The 22,799-nt window shown below is 38.9% G+C and overlaps 2 protein-coding genes across 2 annotated transcripts; both read left to right on the forward strand.

Annotated features, from left to right (window-relative positions):
- The first annotated feature begins 479 nt into the window (after positions 1-479).
- LOC118559845 (protein-glutamine gamma-glutamyltransferase 5-like) lies at positions 480-1,656 on the forward strand. The gene is made up of 4 exons (XM_036130368.1): positions 480-561; positions 669-832; positions 1,052-1,185; positions 1,308-1,656. The coding sequence occupies exons 2-4, from the start codon at positions 821-823 to the stop codon at positions 1,453-1,455; spliced, it is 294 nt and encodes a 97-aa protein (XP_035986261.1). The 5' UTR covers positions 480-561; positions 669-820; the 3' UTR covers positions 1,456-1,656.
- A 295-nt stretch (positions 1,657-1,951) lies between these two features.
- On the forward strand, positions 1,952-9,993 carry LOC118559843 (protein-glutamine gamma-glutamyltransferase 5-like). The gene is made up of 11 exons (XM_036130364.1): positions 1,952-1,975; positions 2,124-2,289; positions 3,190-3,325; positions 3,963-4,072; positions 5,050-5,165; positions 5,478-5,604; positions 6,260-6,375; positions 8,705-8,879; positions 8,987-9,150; positions 9,325-9,458; positions 9,605-9,993. Exons 1-11 carry the CDS (start codon positions 1,952-1,954, stop codon positions 9,750-9,752), a joined length of 1,416 nt encoding a protein of 471 aa, XP_035986257.1. The 3' UTR covers positions 9,753-9,993.
- Positions 9,994-22,799: the final 12,806 nt, after the last annotated feature.

Here is a 22,799-nt window from a genome sequence, read left to right on the forward strand (position 1 = left end):
TGGGGGGACAACCAATGCATTGCCCAGGCGGGTGGGATCTGTAGCCATACGTCTGGCCCTTTTCTGGACCAGTGCAGTATAGACTATCTCGAGGTCCTGTAGACAGAATCCCAAAACCCCCTGTGCTGTCCTCACCACCCATGCTAAATCCTAGGTAGGAAATAAAATTTCCCAGGGACAAAGTTGCATTGTATGGGTAGATCCCAGGGTATATAAGTAACACATTTTCTTGATCTGTTGTCTTAATTTTAATTCAAAGATCTAGCATTTTTGATTAAGTTACATCTTTCCTGGACAGTGGTTTGTTAGAACGCAGATAACGTTTGTCATGGAAAGGTTGATAAACCTAATATGATAGTCCTTTGTCTGATTATGTAGGAATGCAGGAGTCCACACCTGTGAATGGTCAGGATGTGAAATTGAAGCTGGTGCTGAACAGTGACAGCATCGCTGCCAGGAAGCTGTTTATCAACATTAATGTCCAGACCATGAGGTACACTGGCAAACCAGTAGCGAACATCCAGAATCAGGTTGTCGAGAAGGAACTGCTCCCTGGGAAAGGTGATTCTTCCACTCGTGATTTTTCTTTCCTTTGCGTAGAAATTTTAAAACTATCAAGGGTTTCACAATGACTTTTAATCTGACTCTCTTTTTTTGTTGCCCTTCAGATTTGATCATCCCAATCCATGTCCAATACTCGACCTACAATAAACACATGGTACACTGTGAGAGCATGAATTTTTCAGCCTTGATCACAGACTTGCAGAATGAAGATAACATATACCTGGAAAATTAAAGTGTGGTGCTGAAAGACCCCCCAATGACCATCAGTGTAAGACTGTTGATTTTAAATCACCTTTTACCTTTATTTTTTCAAACTTCTTAGTCCATTTATCAAGAACTCTCTCCTCTTCATGTTCATTTAGAAATATGGAATTCCCAGATTTCCTTAAAAATCTGGGAATTTTTAAGGAAAAAAATTTAAGGAAGAAAATCCTTTAAAAGTTTTTTTTTTTACTTGGGTAACATTTTTATTTCATCTTTGCTTCAGGTTTCTGACGAAGTCAGAGTGAACCAGGAAATGACTGTCGAAGTGGCTTTCACAAATCCAGTCAACGAGATCCTGAGAGACTGCACTCTGACTCTCTCTGGAACGGGCTTGTTTAAATGGGAGGAAATAGCCAGGTGAGTCTATGTATCCTGATTTAACTGCAAGGCGGATGTTTAAAAGTTTACATTCTTTAGACAAAACAGTCCTTTACCATGTGAGATACTTGACTTTCAGGGTGTGTTTGTGTTTCCTACAGACTTCCAGATCTGATGCCAAACAAGAAATTACATGTCAAAATGAGCACTGTTCCCTACAAGAGCGGAGAAAAGACTTTACTGGTCGACTTTGACTGTGCCTCCTTCAGAGACATCAAGACCAGCTGCATTGTTCATGTCAACCCTTAAACTTTACTGATGTAATTTTCCTCTGAATGCATTTAACGCAAACGCTGCGGCATTTACAGGGGTTGGACAATGAAACTGAAAAAGTTTCAGTTTCATTGTCACTTTTTCAAACTGAAAAAGTGTGCTATTTTTATGTGTACAGTTGTTAACTTACTGGGGAAACATAAGGGTCTCAGATACAATAAATTTTATTGAGACGCAGAAGTTACTTTGATCGTTTCTTTTAACAAAAAGGCTGAATTGTAAACATTCATAATCTGAATAGTACTCTTATTCAAATGCGATTAAATGCATACTTAGTCATTTTCTACCCTATACATTGTTAGCTAAAGTAAATATTTCTTTCAGAAGTGTAAATGTATCCCCTACTTAATCAGTAGTCTTGCTAGCCTTATCAGTTTTTTGTATGAATTCAATTGCTAGTAAAGATGTACATTTTAGCTTATTACCTTCAGTCCCCCATGTAAATGACGGAGCAACATCCCCTGCAACTGCCATGAATGACAAATATTGTGTTCTGGTCCAAACCCTGACTGATGATGGCTGATTCTTGCTGTATTATTTCTTCCTTCCTTTACTCCATAGCAGGGGTGCCAAAATGTCAATTTTACAGTTTCTAAAACTACAAAAAAAAAACTTTGTTTTTTTCCTTTCTTTTTTTTCTTTAGATTAACAATGGCATCCTAGAGGGAAATTGGTCAAATGATTATAGATATGGTAAACCACCAACTCACTGGAGTGGCAGCTATGCCATCCTCAAACAGTGGTATGCCTCCCTCTGCAGCAGGGTCAAGTACGGACAGTGCTGGGTGTTTGCCGGTGTTATGTGTTCAGGTGAGGTTCATTATTTATTCCTTCAACAACTTTAACAGTAAATGTGTGTGGGTAAATCTGTTTTTTAGGGCGGGTGGGTACATAAAATTTAAGATATAAAGCTATGGGCAGGCATCTGTGTTGTTGGAGGCTGCTCTGTTCTCAGTGGCAGTGAAGCAGGATATAGTGAAGGGTGTTTTTCAGCATCACGACAAATCAAAAGACACTTGTTATTATTATGTAAACATGGTTAATACGAGTTGGTTGTTAGCTTTTTTTGGAAAGTGGGGGTGAGTGTGGGGGTTTTGTTTCTTGCCATTTTCAATCTTTCTGCGTCTACTAGTTGATAGTTACTTAATCTCATTGCTGACTCTGCATTGATGGAGATTCACTCAGCTCATCAGGCCATAATGCTTCAAATGGCTTTTACATAAAAGTGGTGGCAAGAGGTGCTTGCATCCTGGAGAGGCTGCAAGTTTCCGGCTTTGAATCCCACAGACTGCCACTCTGGGTCCCTGAGCAAGACCCTTAGCTCCAGAATGCTCCCCAGGCACTGCACAGTGGCAGCCCTCTGCTCCCTGGGGGATGGATTAAATGTAGAGGGTGACTTTCTCTGGAATGTATGTTACAACGACAAATTAAGATGATTATTATTCTTAAAACTAACAGCATTGCAATCTATTTTTATTTATTCAGATGATAATTGTTTGGCCACTAGAGGGCACTAAAAGAGTGAATACAACACTCAATGCTTCTCATAAAAGAGAGAAAGAAAGAAAGAAAGAAAGAAAGAAAGAAAGAACAAAAAATATTGTTTCATTTGTAAAGTAGCTTATCTTTTAATTACTTGTTTAAAGATTTTACTGAAATTCAGAAAATGTTCACAAAACAAGACAAGTTTTTTTTTTTATTTGGTTTCAGTGATGCGCCTGCTGGGAATCCCCTGCCGTGTGGTAACCAACTTCCAGTCTGCTCATGACACCAACCAGAACTTAATCATAGACAACTACTATGATGAATATGGAATTAAAGACAAAGCTACCCGTGACAGCATCTGGTAAAATCCTAAATATTCTGCTTTGCATATGTATATAGAATGACGTCCTGCTCAAATCTGTTTAAGAATTGGCTACTTTAGCTAACTGGGAAATGGAAGTAAATAAAATGTGTGACGTGTCTTTTGTTTTAAATAACTGCCTACTGGGGGTCAGTTATTTGTGCTTTATAGATACAGCTCCTCTGCTTCTCAGATGGTGCTGCTGCATCTGTTTGCAGGCGTTAGAGACAAAACTATTGCACCAACAGTGGCGGGGTTGCAAGGTATAAATGTATTGTTTGCCCAGATGAATATTCTTTATTTTCTTTATTTTTTTTTTGGATTTTTAGTTGTTTATTGTTCTGAAACATTTAGGCCATTACATAACCTATGCAGCGTAACATATATATAGTATAACATAAGTATTAAACTTAAAACCAACCAAGAGCCACGTGTAGTGGTGTTGTTTTTAAACATTTGGGTCTAATTGTACAGCTCTTTCTTCTATTTTATAGAAATCTCCAGGGCTATTATTAAACATTATTTAGAGTGAAAATATAGAGGTGTTACAGTTCGGTAGAATCTGTATCACCTTCTTCAACGACTGTTTTGGGCCCATGAAGTGGTTATCAGCTTCTATGCTGGGTTGTATTTAAAGGAACTTCCACGTCTGGGTAGAGGGATGGATGAGGCGACCAGATCTGGCAGATGATGGCAGATATGATGGCTGGCAGGTTCTAGATGCAACTCCACAGGAAAAGAGTGAAGGTATGGTACTTTTTCTTAAGAAATCTTTTAATTGTCAAAGTTTATGTGATAATTACTTAATTAAACCTAGTCAAGTCGCTTCGAGCAGCACGGGACAGGCAGAAGAGCTGTGCGTTTGGCACTTCTGTAATAGTCCATTTAATTCTCCAGTCTGCTGTTTTTTAAGATCACACTTATGACACAATGACAAAATATGCCAACATCCTCAGGTTGTAAATTGGAAATGAAAGAAAAATATCTTCAGTGAGTCTTGAAAATTATTGATTAAGAGTTTAAAACGTTTGCACAGTTCAATTCAGTTCAATTCAATTTAATTCAATTCAATTCAATTCAATTTTATTTATATAGCGCCAATTTATGAAACATGTCATCTCAAGGCACTTTAAAAAGTCAAATTCAATCATATTATACAGATTGGTCATAAATATCCTATAAGGAAACCAGTTGATTGCATCAAAGTCCTGACAAGCAGCATTCACTCCTGGAGAAGCGTAGAGCTACAGGAAGAGTCGTCTGCATTGTCCATGGCTTTGCAGCAATCCCTCATACTGAGCAAGCATGGAGCGACAGCGGAAAGAAAAACTCCCCTTTAACAGGAAAGAAACCTCCAGCAATACCTGGCTCAGTATGAACGGTCATCTGCCTCGACCGACTGGGGGTTACAGAAGTCCAAATATCTGGTTTGGGATTTTGGGCCTGGATAAACAAATACACAGACCACTGCAGCCCTGTGATGTAAAATCTAAGGATAAACTCCTTTAGTAACTAAGTCTCCTGGTAATTTATATTTACAAAATTAATGCTATGTAAAATCAGCAGCCAAGGTAGATTTTTCAATTTGCAGAAAATGATGTGCAGAAGACGCCATATAATGAAAGAACCCTCAAATTTCAGCATTAACTTTACATTTTGATTAATACATCAGAATGAAAAATGGTAAAATGTACTGGATTATTAAATTGTCATTTGTGTTGAAGGTATGTACTGCTGTGGTCCAGCTCCAGTCAAAGCCATCCTGAACGGGGACACTCACCTCAAATATGATGTACCGTTTGTCTTCGCTGAAGTCAATGCTGACCGTGTGAACTGGCAGGTCAGTGGGCAGAGCATTTACATGACCAGAGTGACATTTAGGAACAGAGACATGGCAAAATGGCAAATTGACTGAACTTATATAGCGAATAAAAGATTAATTGAAAAAATGAGCAAAAAGAGGAGCACATTAGTTTTTGTATTAGAACTGTATTTACACAATAGTCTTCTGGTAATAAAATTGCTAAATGTTTTATTTCTATGAGACACATTAAGGCAAACACACTAATTATCAGCACAGATACAGGCTGGTGTTCACTACCAAACTTCCCGTCTCCATTTGTTTAATGTACATATTAACATGTACTTTCAGATCAGAAGAGATGGATCCAAGATAAAGATATCATCTGACACCAGGACCGTTGGGCGGTACATCTCCACAAAGTGCCTGGGGTCAGACCAGAGGCTGGACATCACAGATACCTACAAACACAGAGAAGGTGGGCTCAGCCAGAAGCCAGACATTTAAATTTTGTATCGTCCTATTCGCAGCGTGAGAATAGATGCATCTGGAATACTTCAAATATTATGGAGCTTTTTATTCTATTATTGCTTACATCACTGGCAGTGTTTATTTCATTGGCAATTATTACAAATTGTATTGTATTGTAAGAAGAATGCACAACAACAACTATAATAATAATAATAATAATAATAATAATAATAATAATAAATGTCTAAAAGCAGTTTGAAACATACTGTATTTTAACTACAATGTAAATAGTATTACTAATATTTCTATAAAAACTGATGAAAGGTTTGCCCTTGTATGTAATTAAGAAGATAGTGATGTCATCGTGTTATATATATATATATATATAAATATATATATATATATATATATATATATATATATATATATATATATATATATATATATATATATATGTGTGTGTGTGTGTGTACGTATGTATATATAGTAGTAAATATTTCTTAAACTGCATCTGCAACTGAGCAGTCACAAATAAGCATTCTTGCTTATTTCAACAGCTTAAACTTTTCAGTGTAAGAGATGACTTCCTCTCTTTTTCACATATTTAATATTATAGCTCAGTTGATGATGTTCTTTAATGGATTGAGTTACCGACTTTACAGGAACGGCGCACGAAAGGAATGTCTTCAATAACGCCCTGGACAGATTGGAGAATGGATCAGGAGAATCCACCCTGCGAAGAAATGAGGCACCACAACTGACCATTCAATTTAAACAGGTATGTCAGTAGCAATCTGCCCTGTTGCCTACTTTATCAAAGTAAATTTGGAGAAGAATCATGTAAAACTGAAAGATTACTTTACAACTTCCAAATTATTTTAGTCTTTATGTCCTCTTCTCGGTGCCATGCACTTAAACAGGGTATCCAGGGGTTATGCAAAAAGCTAACCCCTAATAGGTGATAATCTTTCATAAAAACCTTGCATACAACCAAAGAGAGCTACTGACGTAACATTTAAAAAAAAAAAAGTCAAATAATGTGGCTATGTACCTTTTAAATTATTGTTGTCATACTTATCTGATAGGTCAACCTTCTGCATCTACATCTATTAGTTTGTCATGTCCTTTCCTGTCCTGTTCCATGTGGTGTTCCACAGGGCTCTGCTTTGGGGCCATTGTTTTCTTTTTTGCTTTATCTGCTCCCACCTGGTCCCATATTGTAAGGATTTTCCTGCCACAGCTTTGCAGATGATATCCAGTAGTACCTTTCCTTTTTATCTAAATGAATTGTCGAAACTATATGATTTACTGAAATGTCTGGATTTAATTTAAAGCTGGATGACTGAGTTTTCTTTAATTAGATTAAGAAAAAAACTAAAGTAATCATGTTTACACCTGGGAAAATAACTGTAAAGATACAGATCATTGGGCCTCTTGGCATCTTGTCTAAGTCTTTTGTTAGAAACCTTGGGATAACCACTGATTCAGGCTTTATGCTTGAAAATCATGTCAAATCTCTGGTTTGTTGCTGTTTCTACCATCTGTGAAACATTGCCAAAGATAGCCCTACTATCTATTGTCCTAACTGTAATGGTCATTTTAATTTATATTTTTGTTTTGTCATGTTGGGATAATGGCAAGGCACTTTGCCATTATTACATTTTCAATTAAATTTTACTTAGATAGGGTCAATTCACAACACAGGTCATCTAAAGGCACTTTATGAAGTTGAATTTAAACAAATCATACAAATTGGTCAAAACGTTTCCTATCTAAGGAAATGTAGTAGATTGCATTGAGTCTTGACAAGCACCATTCACTCCTCATGAAACATCGTAGAGCCACAGTGGACAGTCGTCTGCATTGTCGATGGTTTTGCAGCAATCCCTCATACTAAGCATGCATGAAGCGACAGCAGAGAGGAAAACTCCCCTTTAACAGGGAGGAGAACCTCCAGCAGAACTAAGCTTAGTGTGAAGCTGCAGAGAGGTGTGTTAAACTACGGCTTTGTTTCTTGGTCTGGACCCTGGGTTGTCAACATTTTAGGGAACTAATAAATCTGCACCATCAAAAGTGGGATGTATGCCATCTCTCTGGATCAGACCAGATTTTCCCCAAAAAGTTCAATATAGCATTTTATTATGGTCCCTGGTGTCTCTAAATCCCAGGTTTCTGACTATGGAGCTGCCAATTACCAGAGTCGGCTTCTAAGCGGGCGTAACACTGAGTGGGGGAAATCTGTTAGAAGCACAGACGGATCTAGTAGTGAACTTGGGGCTGGAATTTAGAGCTCTGCTTCCTGCGTATTGTCACCCAGCCACCTGGTTATCCGGCTGCTCGGGTGCTGCTGGAGGACCGCTACGTGAAGCTAATCTCTGTGGCTGCACACTAGCTAAGGAGCGGCTCTCTGCTGTTTTTTCAACAGCACGGAGCCGGGTCTTCTATTCTGACAGCCTCGCCTCCAAAGCTATAAAAACACTACATTGATTACATGCACTCTTATCACTAAGGGAGACCGAGGAATAACCAAACATCAGACACAGAGAGCAGGAGAGAGGGGGAGACTTAGACAGAGACGGAGAAGCTGATGGAATGATAGGGGACAAAGCCATAGTAAAGCTAAAGCTAGACTAAGCTAGCGACCTTTTACAACACTGAGAAAAGCAAACCATGTGAAACACGAGCAGTTCCTCGTGTTTAGTTAAGTGCAGCAAGAGAGAATGTGTTTTAAATGTGCTTATGTGTTAGAAACAGAGAGCTGTCACAGCAAAGATATTTAAGATAAAATCTAGAGACTCTGGAACACCAAACCACCATTCTCATTCACTTGCCACATGTCTGTCTGTTAAAGAGCATACATTTATGAAATACGTTGTTTAAGCAACGTATTTCAATATACCATGTTTTTCATGTGTCCTTCCTTTATCATAACCACATATCTGCCGTTTCTTGATCTGTTGTCTTAATTCTAATTCAAAGATCTAGCATTTTCGATTAAGTTATCTTCTTTCCTGAACAGTGGTTTGTTAGAACGCAGATAACGTTTGTCATGGAAAAGTTGATAAACCTAAAATGATAGTCCTTTGTATGATTATGTTGGAATGCAGGAGTCCACACCTGTGAATGGTCAGGATGTGAACTTGAAGCTGGTGCTGAACAGTGACAGCAGCGCTGCCAGGAAGCTGTTCATCAACATTAATGTCCAGGCCATGAGGTACACTGGCAAACCAGTAGCGAACATCCAGAATCAGGTTATCGAGAAGGAACTGCTCCCTGGGAAAGGTGATTCTTCCACTCGTGATTTTTCTTTCCTTCGTGTAGAAATTTTAAAACTATCAAGGGTTTCACAATGACTTTTAATCTGACTCTCTTTTTTTGTTGCCCTTCAGATTTGATCATCCCAATCCATGTCCCATACTCGACCTACAATAAACGCATGGTACACTGTGAGAGCATGAATTTTTCAGCCTTGATCACAGACCTGCAGAATGAAGATAACATATACCTGGGAAGCAAATGTGTTGTGCTGAAAGACCCGCCAATGACTATCAGAGTAAGACTGTTGATTTTAAATCACCTTTTACCTTTATTTTTTCAAACTTCTTAGTCCATTTATCAAGAACTCTCTCCACTTGAGCAATTTCTTCAAGTTTTCCTTAAAAGAAAATCCTTTAAAAGTTATTCCATTTTATCTTGGATAACATTTTTAATTTCATCTTTGCTTCAGGTTTCTGACGAAGTAAGAGTGAAACAGGAAATGACTGTCGAAGTGGCTTTCACAAATCCAGTCAACGAGATCCTGAGAAATTGCACTCTGACTCTCTCTGGAACGGGCTTGTTTAAATGGGAGGAAATAGCCAGGTGAGTCTCTGTGTCCTCGATTTAACTGCAAGGCGGATGTTTAAAAGTTTACATTCTTTGATGCAGCTTCTCTGGCTTTGTGGACGAAAACAGTCCTTTACCATGTAAGATACCTGATTTTCAGTGTGTGTTTGTGTTTCCTACAGACTTCCAGATCTGATGCCAAACAAAACATTACTTGTCAAATTGAACATTGTTCCCTACAAGAGCGGAAAAAAGACTTTACTGGTCGACTTTGACTGTGCCTCCTTCAGAGACATAAAGACCAGCTGCATTGTTCATGTCAAACCTTGAACTCTTCTGATGTACTTTTCCTCTGAATGCATTTAACGCAAACGCTGCGGCATTTATATCTGCTGAAGGCTTCAGAAATGTTATTGTAGTTCAGAAATCATTGTAATAAGGGGTATTTTGTTAAATGGCAGTATGGACAAGGCATTATTTTTGTATATTTTATTTTTCTTACTAACTTTATACGTTTTCTACTTTTATAACTTGGAAAATCATAAACGTGCTATGAAGAAGAATTTGTAAATATATGAATGTGTGTGTTTTTATATATATATATATATATATATATATATATATATATATATATATATGCACACACACACAATGTACTATTTCTATGTGTACAATTATTAAATTAGTGGAGAAACATAAGGGTATCTCTTACAATAAATCTTCTTGACAAGTACAAGTCAATGTGATTCTTTCTTTTAACAAAAAAGGCTGAATTGTGAACAGTCACACTAATATGAATAGCAGCTTATATTTGCTACATAAGACAAGATAAAGCCTTAGCGAGGAACCAGGACTCTAATGCAAATTATGACTTAAAATCCCTCTATATGTCCCATGACTGTAAAACGGCATACAGGAAGATTAAGTAATGTCCTTTGCAAAATATTGTTTTTAAAGTGCTAACAGCAAGGGTGCCAATAAGACTGAATAAATGTTTTAAAATGTACTGTTACAAAATTTTCAGTGTGAGGCAAGGCAAGTTTATTTGTAGCACATTTCTGTAACAAGACAATTCAAAGGGCTTTACAAGGACAGAGCATAAATAAAGAAATCATACAGAGGAAATTACACTGCAGTAGACTAGCAGTACGTCAAAATAAGTTGGACTACAAATTTAATATAATAAAGTTTCAGTTAACTACAGTTTGAATTGAACACACACATTTAAAGGCAGCTCTAAAGAAATAGTTTTTTAACCCTGATTTAAATCAACTTAAGGTTTCAGCACTTTTACAGTCTTCTGGGAGTTTGTTTTAGATAAGGGGAGCATGAGAACTAAATGCTGCTTCTCCATGCTTGGTTCGGGTTCTGGGTACATGAACAATTAACATTACAGACATACATAGGAAAAACTTTCATACATTAACAAACATACAGAAATATTCTAAGAAAGCTGCAGTTTGAGGTCCCTGCTCTGATCTTTCTGACACTACACCTAAAACAGAAAGCAGCAGAGTAAAGGAAGAAAGCACAGAAGAGGTGTGCTTATGTGTTTTAGTGAAACCGTGTGTGTGTGTGTGTGTGTGTGTGTCTGTAAACTGTGATACCACTTGCAGCGCGTTTCAGTGCGCTCTGTTCAAGGTCTCAGATGTTAGATGTCACTGGGTGTCTTACTTACATAACATCCAGGAGAAATTAAGATAGCAGGGGAGCCATTTTAGATAATAGCGTTTGATGTGGGCAGGCAAACTCTCATTTTTTCTGTCTGACTTAAAGGTCTCACTGGTTCTTCTCAATGGCGATTCCAAACAGCCAAAATTGTGGTCATTCTGCCAGCTTCCCCTAAGCTCATTCCCATCCGGCCAGCAAGTTCAGAAACCACAGCTGGCCTGCAGTTCTGCTTACACAGCATTTCAGTGTGGCCATATCCCTCACATAGTTCAGGGAGCATTGATATGGGCCAACAGAGCTGCCGACGTTTTCACAATTTCTTGATACTCCAGGTAACTGCCAGCTCCAAAAAGCAGAAATCCTGTTATCATAAATCCAATTTTTAACAGATCTTTCCCACACTCGACTGAAAAAATGTACAGACACTCCCACCGTGTGTCCAGCCGCTCACGTCCCGTCAGGCACAGGGGCTGTCCTTCGCCCAGTCTTCTCGTTGAGAAAATATGATCAATTGCGTTGAGAGTCAGGCTGACCAGATCCATAATTAATAGTTTGGAAGACATAAAAAAGAGGCTCCAAAATGATTGATAGAAGGAGGCAGGAAAGTGGGGGAGAGAGATGGGGAAAGGAGAAGAAGAGATGAGAGAAAAGTGTTCACCTTCAACGAGAAGCAGGAAGAAAGAAAAAGCAAATGCTCCAACCCCAAGCGATTAATGGTTAAACATGTTAATGAAAAAATTGTTAATTTCCCTTAATATGAACGACATTGTCATCAAAAATAGTATTATTCAGACTTCCTATTTTTTTACATTTTTACTTCATGTGTAGCCATAAAATTCCAAAAAAAGCAGTAATAAAATAGAAATCTGCCTCAGATTGTTACATTTATAATGTACATTTTAGTGGTTGGTTCTTAATGATGAGTAATGCAGTAGTTACAGGTGTGATAATGCATTTCTGACTCAGCAGCAGAGCAAACCCTGAAACAGGCGTCACAGTTAGTTTTTTTTTTTTTTTTCTTTGCTTGGCACGCTTTAAAGAAATCTGTAATGAGGTTGCAACACTCAATCCTTTGAGGAATATTTGTGGTTGGGAGTAACAAGGGTTTCGAAATCCACCTGTGCATCACTCAGTCTGCCGTTGCGCACCTGCTGGAGCGAGTTCAAGAGTTTCTTCATTTTAAGGGGGAAAGTCCAACATAGAGATCAATGAAGCATGAGCAGTCTGAGGACTACAGCTATTTAAAACAAATATGTGGTGTTAAAACTTTATCATTTGGCTTTTCTTCTGTGAGAAAAATTAGACTGAGCTGATGCGTGAGAATGGGTGTGTGACGGACTGCCTTTGTATACTGCCATGCTCGTCCAGGAGGAATTAATGCTGCTGGTGTATAACTGAATGCACCTTCCCTACTCTGCACCTTCTTGTATGAGCCGATGTGACGAGTGAATTTCTCCATTGTGAGATCAATAAAGACTATCTTATCTTATCTTATCTGGTCTTACGTGAAGTAAATGATTTGTATCTGAAAGATATTATTTTACTTTTGGTTAAAAATTAAAAAATATAACTTGTCTAAAAATCACATACACAGATCTTATTCTAGTCACATTAGTTTAGACTGTATATGTGTTCACACAGTCACTCTGTGGTGTAGTTGTTTTAGTGTAAGACATTGATTTTGGGGATCCGGGCTCAAATACTGGGTGTGTCAGGAAGGGCATCCAGTTAAAAAAATTCTGCCAAGTCTGTGTGCAAGTTTGTCATAGTTTGGGTTTGGGTTTATGGACCAAAACACAGTCAAGAATTTGGAAGTTTGAAGAAGGATTTATTATGATGAAGGGTAACCGGCTGACAGAGACAAACAGGACCACGACAAGGTTGAGACCAGAACCGGGGCAGCATCGCAGAGGACCTTACACACTGAATGAGTCTAGACTGGTAAACTATATGGGGGAGAAGACGGAAGGCACAGCAGGTGGCAATTAACCCAGGTGAGGAGAGTGAAGCTAATTAGACCAAAGAAGAGAGAGGGTGATGCACTGATAGAGGCAGGAGGAAAACTGAATCTAACAGGAATGTACGAGGAATGACCAGATAAAGCAGAATAACTAGGAATAAAACAGAAACATGAATAAACTACTAACACACTTTCTGTAATTTCCCTCTGGGATTGTTAAAGTATTTCTGATTCTGATCTGAACATAAATAATGAACAGAAAACTAAACTAATGACCCAAATGCAAACCTAAATAGAAGTAATATAAATAACAATACCTAAATCTAATAATGAACAGAAACTGAGCGTACTCTCAGTGAGAAGTGACCTATAGGAGCCAAGCTGTAATTTTTACATTTACACCACTAAATCCCCAGTTGGCTCTCCAAGTCAGACAGTACAAGCTGTTCACTAGCCTGGGAGAGGAGGAACAGGGGTTCTCAAAGGTTTCAGTGCTTTTCAATGCATTTTCCACGTAGGTTGTGATCTCTGTCCAACACCAAAAAAGTATAGACACTTTAGTTTCCATAAATCAATCCAGGTAGCAGTTTGATCGGTAAAGTGTTCTTTTTATCATATTTATACGAGTGCTGGTCATTTCACCCTCTGCGCCATGTTGTACGTGACAATTTGGTCGCATTGTACCCAACTGTTTCAGGTTAAAAAGGCACCTTCTACTGGAGTCTACTGAGTCAGCTGATATCTCCCTGAGAGACATTTTGGATCCCTTTTTCACAACTGATGATCTCTGTTCATAGACAGTTCACTATAAGGCGAAGATAAAGGTGTTTTCACCTAACCTGGAATTATCATGTCATACTCAGCTGCTCCAAACAGGGATCAGAATCCCAATGAAAAATAAAAAAAATGGGACGGGGTGTACTATAAGGTATTGTAAAACAGGTACATTATATGATATATTTTCTATGGATTTATAATTGTTTAGCTCCAAAATTCATTAGCGATGCCTAACTAAATAAGAGAGATTAATTAATATTGATGGTTAAGAAGGTGGATGAGTAGCTATGTCTGCAGGTACAAAATGGAAGTGGTAAGGGAAATGTGAACTAGTGGGTGAGAATTCTAAAAAGGAGGAGACTTTTTTAATCTTTTCATAAATGTTTGTGTGTCTGGAGGAGCATAGGTGAGGTCTGTTGAGCATTTAGGAGTGGTTGAATATGAATCATAGCACTATTTCATTATTACTATGATGAACGAAAATCACCATAGAATAATTATGGACAATTAGACAAAGATGATGAACACAGTGATCTGAAAGATAAATGACAGATGAATAATTCATAAACTGGACAACGGGGAATATCACAGCTTCAAGACTAGTTGATAACATCAAAGGAAAAGTTACACAGAAATGTAATATTTCTGTGTCTTTGTGTCTTCCGCTGAGTGGCTCAGGCTAAACTAGTTAGCAGCTAACTATCTTAGGCTAAGCGCGTGGCCAACCATCAATAAAACCATCGAGGCCACTTGAGCTCATGGGTTGGAACTGGTGGCGAATTGTAACAATGACTCATAAAACTTGGGAGAGGCTTGTATGTGTGTGTGGAAGAAAAGAGAGCGAGAGAGAAAACAAGAGTTTGAGGACAATCCACAGCTTCAATAAAACAGTACCCAAAACGCAAAGACTTCTATATTAGATCAGTAAAAAAACACCAGAGGTGGGTAGTAACTATACTCAGTAATTACTTGAGTAATATTATCAAGAATAATGCTATTCTTACTTGAGTAAAACATCTGTCTGATCTAACCATGGTGAGTAAATTACCGTATTTTTGAGACCATAAATTGCACTTTTTTCATTTCTTTCAGTTTGGTCGATCCTGCAACTTATAGTCAGGTGCAACTTATTTATGAAATTAAACGATAAATTATACTGACCAACGTGAACCAAGGAGTAAACATTACTGTCTATATCCGCAGTAGTGCTCTCTATGCTTGTGAAAACTATACGCTGCTCCTCTACCACTTAAATATTTATTGAAAAATTTATAACAAAGACTCAACACATGTTTGTATATACCCTGTCATACTGGGCTGCCCATGAAGCTAATACCAGCTGGCATTAGCTTTAAGTTGCTCTCAAACATCCGTGTCGTACTGTTAGCTTAGTACATAGCACCGTTGTGCTAACGGTCTAATTTCAGCGTAATTTTGATAAATTTCATAACAGGCTGTTAACCTTCTTAAATTGAGTAATTTCTTAGTTGGCTGCTTTTTACTTTTACTATGTTGAAGTATAACTACTCTTATATGAGTAAAATTTTTGGCAACTTGACCCACCTCTGAAACCCACTGATCAACTCGCTTAAAGATGATCAATAACAACCGTGTCAAGCTTAAAACACAGTTTAGCACAGCTGGTCGAACACATACACAAAGAATGCAATAGCGTTCCTGGATTGTTTATCTGAACCTGACGTTTTCTTTGCTCAGACCCCTACAAACAGAAAAAGAAAATTTCCTTTAATATTCATCGTCTTGAACGTTAGATTAGCTAGGATTACGCTGTCCTATGGAATAATTTAAGCTTCATCCTGTTGTTTTCCTCCATCTGCAGACATTTCCTATACATATACTCATACCTCTCAACTTTTGATGATTGTTGAGAGTGAGATTGTTGACGGGGGGGGTGCTGTTGGTCGATTGAAGACGGTCCAACGGGGGGGAGATGTGCTGTTGTTCGATTCAAGACGGTCACTATTTTACACGGACTTTAATAACACATGCAGACTTACCATTTAATTCGCACACAACACGGACCGTAGAAGTGTTTCACTTTGGATGAGGGAACCTTGTTTGCGCGGCGCCGGTCCTTGCAGCTGTGTTACCGCTACTACTGGACGTGCGGAAACCATTGTACCGCAAATTGGTTCCGCCATGACGTGAAGCGTCCGTACGCGTGCGTTTCAAGAGTGAGATTTTCATTGTAAGATTGAGATTTTCAAAGTAATGCGTGTGAGCGTGTGCAATTGATGAAATGCGTGTGTCACACGGTCAATGCGTGAGAGTTGAGAGCTATGATATACTTTAGGTTTGTTAATGTGTGTTTAAATTTTGCTCAAAGAATTTGGAAATAAAATAAAAAATAAAATAAAAATAGATCTGGAGGGGAATCTTTCAAAAGAATGTTAGTGATGCAACACTAATAATCCATTAATTTTGGGAAGGACACACCTTGATTAGATCAAATCAGGTTAGCTGTTTGAGTTAGATCAGGCAACAAAACATGTTACGCACAAACAAAAATGTCTAAAATCGACAGAAGTGGTAACAAATGATAGAATGAACTTTAAAGTTAATTCAGTTTATGAACTTTGAATTCCAACCAGCTCTGTAAATCACAGGTGATTAGATTGACAGTTGGTATGTTTGAAATTTCAACTGTTGTTTCTGCCAAGACACACTAGATGGAGGCCAGAAGTCTTTAATAGTAGGGCAGCCTTCTGCTGGGATTAAGCAATTTCAAATCATACACCAAACAGAACTGTTACCAACCTCACAAAGCTCTTGAATTACACCAATGCAGCAAAGTTAATTGTTACTTGCTAGAGAAATATTCTGACTGATTGCAGCCTTTGGTTAAAAGGGTTATTAAAAAGTTAACAAAATGTATCACAATTCTACTATCTATCAGGGACGCCAATTTAATCTTACAATTGTGTTATTTATTGCAAGAAGTGACAATGATTCAGAAGACCCAACCAATTTGCCATAACCTTCTCTAATACTGAGGGAAGGTTCTCCTGGATCTGTCCTTCTGTGTTCTCTTTGTGCGTGTGTGTGGACTCTGTGTTCTCTAACCCCAAATTGGTAATGGATAGGAATGGGTACAGAATTTGGTATGTTTATAGGTAACAACCTACTCACATAAAATCAAATGGTACCATGTTTTGGTACATAATTGCATCATTGTGACCCTGAGGGAGAGGAAGAGTGGAAGATTTTGCATGCCAGACACAAATGCAGCGTTGCACGCACGAGACACAAGAATGTAATGACATCAGTAGCTGATGGTCTAGTTAACAAAGCAAGCACGCCTGATAGAAATCACTCGAAAGTATTGGCTCCACTTTCCAAAATGTGACACCCGCTGCAATATTTGTGATGAGAAGTGCAAGGCCAGCGGCTGAAATATTTCTAATCAGTTTCTGTAGCTTGACCTTAAACACACTGTCCGTACTTGAAAGCCCTCCAACATGGCTGAATGTAAAACATTTCTGCAAAGGAGAGTGAGTAGGAATTCATCAGTGGTGACGTTAAAGACTCGTTGCCAGTTATTGTTGCAAACCTGTTTATTGCAAACCTAGTTATTAGATTTAGTGGCAATTCCCTTGTGACACAGGTCCATGTTGGTTTGGATAGATAGATAAGAAATTCGAAGGGGCAAACACCATTTATCCATACTGTATCTATTAATATATCTGGCTAGAGGCCTCTGTCTTTTTATTTTCAGGTCCATTCAAGAACAATGCATTATCTAGCTTGATGCTTGAGTGATTCCTTTTTGCAGTGGTTTCAACTTAAACATGAATGGTTTTACATGCTGCATAAAAATGACAAAGAAAGGACCCCAGAATCTAAATTCTAGCTACTTTTATCAGTTACACTAATTGGCATGTAAGTCTATGCCACAATGGTAGGGCAACGCTGAGTTTTTGGCAAAGGAAAGAAGCATTTAAGTCACATTATATGTGTTATAACTATATGGAGCCTCTCTTTCTTACTTCCACCTTTCTGCTTGCTTGGACACTTTCTCACATGCTTCCTACTTGCTTGCAAAACTACAAAAGCTGGACTAAAACTAATTTGAATCCATGACTTTTAAGGATTTTTTCTCAGTGGACTGCTTTTTAAGGACTTCTCCATGTTATTTTAGTTACATCTAAGTCGACGTCAGCTTATCAGAACAAAAAGCCTCCCTTAACTCAGAGGACTTTGACATGTTTCAGTTGAACTTTTTCAGTCTATTTTGCAGTTACTGATTTGTTTACCTCAGCCAGTTCCTTTGTTGGACATGGCATCAAAGGAAAGTAAAATATGTACAGTATCTGTTTATTAAATAAAGCCAGACTATTTGCTTTCTTTATAACTTGTGTATTGTTTCTTGACATATAAGAGTTCTGTACTCTTCCCCATATTTGAGGGCAAGAAGTCTGGGAATACTGTAGGTCCCAGAATTGGTTTCATGTTTTTATCATAATTCAGTTTAAAGACAATGTTTTTACAATTCTGAACAGAAATATCCAGACTGACCTGTCCTGCATTTTTGTTGAGTATACTCTCAGTGTTCCCTACAGCAAGTTTAAGCTTCATCCTGTCAACACATTGACAGCTTCAACTTCCACACTCCAACTACTGCACAAACTTTTTTATTCCAACAGAGCTGATAGGAGTCACACCTGGATTTAAAAAAAAAATTAAACCAAATATGTAACTAAGCTGATTAGAAAATTAAAAAAAATAATAATAATTTTGACAGAGAGCCTATGTAGGAAATATAGATTATGGCAATGGTAGCGAGGCCGTCCAATCTGAAATACTAGGAGCTCATTACCAAAGATAAACCAACATTTTTGTAAAAACATGAAAAAAGCTGGTGAGCATTTATGAAACACGTTTTATTGCAAATACCGATAACATATTGCAATGTCATTTAAAAAAGTTAATTAAAACACTTTATTTTCTAAATCTATATTCCTTTTATATCATTTCCTTATTTTCTAATGGAGTTTTCTCTGATTTTAAATTAAACTGACCTGGTTAAAGTGTAAACATAAATCTGACTGAGAAATTGTGTCAAGACTTGAGAATGCATGTTTGCAGATGGTCTCTGTCCAATCTGATTGATCTTGAGCTGCTTAGTGAGGAGCAATGGCATTCCAGAAGTGCAATGGATGAGGGGACTGAATGCAAAGAAATCTCACACTTTTCCGATATAATTCACAAAAACATTCTCAGTCCATGTATCCTGTTCCTTCTACAGTTATTCACAACTCCATGTTCTTTATCACAAATACCTAAAGAAATATATTGAAGTTTGATGTTATATGAAAATTGAAAAGGGTTGCTGAGATTTAAATATTTTTGCAAAAATGGAAAGACAAAATATCAAGGCCGTATCCATAAAATTAATAACTGATGTCTAAGAATAAAAAGTCTTGCAGCAGTTGGGAGGGAGGACTAGTGGTGGACTTAGCAATTTTGGAGCTCAAGGCAAACATTTGTGATGGGGCCCCTCTTCTAAGTCTGCTCTGAGTGTAGAGAGTTCTGTAGGGCCTCACACTGCAATGCAAAGAACCAGAGAGCAGCGCAACATTTTACTGTCGTCCCTCCCCTGGTCTCAACAGCTAAAGAGAAATGAGCATTCAATGTTAAATTTGCATATTCATCTGGAGGGACCTGTCAATCAACGAGCATCTGCACAATCGTTCACAGTACAGAAGTTTGATGTTCCTCCGTCATCAACGTGACTGCAGTGTAGAGGAGGCATGGCTTTCTGCTCCTTCAAGGAGGGGAGAGTAGCGAAAGTGGTTAAAATGTCCCTCTATCTCTCTATTAACAAAAGATAGGGACTATACAGTTAGTATTTTGATATAGAAAAAATAACCATAGTACTGTATTTTGCCTCAGGCATATGCACTTTGCTGTAAATGATTTTGATTGAAAGGAAAACGGTTTACGCTAATTTCATGGCGCTTAGATTTTTGTAAAAGTAATTTAATTGAAGGAAGAAGTTACACAAAGTCTAAGATTGATGAAAATACATCTTACCAAAAAGGGAAAAAAAGAAAAAAGAAAAAAAAAGGAAAAAAAGAAAATACATTTCACTGAAGGTGTCTTTTTCCTCTCCTCTCCTTTCCCTCTCCCTCTCAGGCCAGCTAGAGTTCCTGAACTTACTGGCAGGATGGAATAGATCTTGGAGAAAGCTGGGCCTTGGCAGAATTACCATAAATTTCGCTGTTTAGAATAGCCATCTGAGAAGAACCTGTAAGACTTTAAGGCAAACAAAAAAGTCAGCCTGCCCAAAACAAACGCTTTTATCAGAATCTGGCTACCCCGTGTGGGCCTTGAAAGGCTGAATATCTTAATTTCTCCTGGATCTTATGTAGGCAAGACACCCTGTGACAACTGTGACCTGGAACAGAGTACTACTAAACTGCCTGATAATGTTCCATCACTATCGAGGACTTTGACTGCAAGAGCTATCTGCCACAGATCCAGAGATAAAATAATTTCACCTAATAGATGCCCACACCAGAATGATTTCTTTTTTCTCAGGGCAGCTAAAAGAAGAGCTGCTCCCTCCTGAACAGTATCTGAACAATGAAGAAAACTGCACGATATCTTTGTTTCATTTAAAAGGTGAAAAGTCACATTTAAACCAGTTTGAGAACAGCTAGTACAGCATGTCTTAAATACATGTCTAAATGCATTAAATATGTTGCTAAACTAGCTTGTGCAGGGCTTTGCTTTCACTGATCATTATCAGTGTCAGGGCTGTAGATCAGGATCTTTTAAGTGTTTAAAGGGGTTCCAGTGAAAAGTTCTCACGCTGAATGTCTGTGTGACATATGGTATGAAAGCTCGGTGGCAAATAGAAATATTAGGTACAACACAGCCACTTTTATTCTCAATATAAATTCTAATATCTATCTATCCATTTCCGTTTCCGGTGTGTGATCGTAGGTAGTAGACGTGGACGTGAGAGTGGCGCTAGTTTCAAATGGTGATTCTTTCCCTTGTGTATTTCGGTTTCAAACAACATTCCAACTGTTCTGAATGCACTAAAGCAGGTAAATCAGGTAAGAGTAATTTGTTTTTTTCATGTGAGTGTTAGGTAAGTAAGTGTTTGGTTAGACAGGTGGGTGTGAGGAGGCATGGCGTCCTCCGAGACGCCTGCTCCTTCCATCAGGCAGGGGGTCCGGATTGTCCCTCCGGACGCCTCTGTGGAGGAGGTGTTGTTGGCTGTAGGAGAGCAGGTAGGTTACGGTAAATTGTCTCATGCTTCGCGCATGAATAAGGCGGTTGTTGTTTTTTTGAAGGATGAGTCCACCGTTCACCAGCTGATTGAGTCCGGAGTAATTATCCGGGACTCTTTGTGGCGGGTTAGCCCGCTGGCTGTACCGTCTACGCGGATCACCGTATCCGGTGTTCCGCCGTTCATCCCGAACGCCCTTCTGGAGAACGAGCTCCGTAGGTTCGGAAAAATGGCGAGCGGGTTCCGGACCGTTAGTTTGGGCTGCAAAGACCAGAAACTGAAGCATGTGCAGTCTCTGAGACGGCAGGTGTTTATGTTTCTGGAGTCCCCCACGCAGACACTGGAGGTGTCCTTCCGCGTGAAGCACGGTGAAGGGCTTTACATGGTGTACGCCAGCTCGGGACACATGAAATGCTTTGAGTGGGGAGATGTCGGACATAAAATATCAGCGTGTCCACACAAACAGCAGGAGAATGGGCAAATGTTGGATAAAGATGGTAGCTCTGCTGCTCCCGGGTCTGTGCGCGGCGCTGCGCCCGCGGGGCTCGCGGCGGTCCCCGCGGTGCCCACGCCGGCCGCGGGGGGTCCGGAGGCAGCGGGCCAGATGCCGGTAGCCGGGGACCCGGTGGTCACAAGCCCCGTGGTCTTGAGTCCCGTTTCTGTAGCTGGGCACTCTGTGGTCGTTGTGGAGGCTGAGGTGGCGGAGTGTAATGTTGAAGCGGAGATAATTGAACCAATTGAGGTGGAGAAGCAGCAGGAGGCTGCAGAAAGTGTAACTGAGATACAGGTAGAGAGCACTGAGGACAGAGCTAGCACCAGTGGGACAGGACAGGGGGAAGTCTGTAGTCAGACTTCATGTGGAGACGACATGGAATATGAAACTGAGTCAGACACAGCATCCATCAGTGAAGTGGTGGGCAGAAGGATTGACCTCTATTCTTTAGAGGAAATTAATGAGTTTCTGGATGAAACATTTAACAAATCAGTGAAAGTCAGTGACTACTTTGAGGACACAGATAAATGTATTAAATCAGTAAGTATATTAAAGAGGCTGGTTAGCAATGACCTCCTAGATGAAAAGAGGTGCTACCGTCTAAATAAACATCTGGCAATCCTTAGGAAGGCTCAGAGAGGAAAAACTGGTAAAAAGTCCAAGAGAAAGATCCAATATGAATAGTCACATGGTGAATTTTTCTTCCTACTGTTTAATGCTGGGTTCAATCTTTACCCTTTTTCTTCTCTGCAATATCTCTATGGAGAGTCTAAAAATAGGATCTTTAAACATCAATGGAGGGAGGGACAAAAATAAGAGGGCTTTAATATCTGAGCTAGCTACTCGAAAAAAGATTGATGTGTTATTCCTACAGGAAACACATTCCACTCCAGCAGACAACACAGATTGGGCCTTAGGTTGGGGGGGTCGTGGTTCCCGAGCCACGGCTCTAATCTGAGTGCAGGTGTAGCCATTCTGTTTGCAAAACACATTGTTCTGTCTCAGGTAACAGTATCTGAGTCAGTAACACATGCAGCAATAGGCTAACTGCAGCCATTATATCACCAGTTGGTTTTTCAGACCATCACTTAATAACTCTTGATTTTTCTTTAATGGTGCCTCCTCGAAGATCTCCTTATTGGCACTTTAATATAAGACTAATCCATGATAAGAATTTCTGTCAGTCTTTCACTGATTTCTGGGGTCAGTGGAAAA

This window comes from Fundulus heteroclitus, unplaced genomic scaffold (genome assembly GCF_011125445.2).
Source record: "Fundulus heteroclitus isolate FHET01 unplaced genomic scaffold, MU-UCD_Fhet_4.1 scaffold_350, whole genome shotgun sequence".
Taxonomy (NCBI): Eukaryota; Metazoa; Chordata; class Actinopteri; order Cyprinodontiformes; family Fundulidae; genus Fundulus; species Fundulus heteroclitus.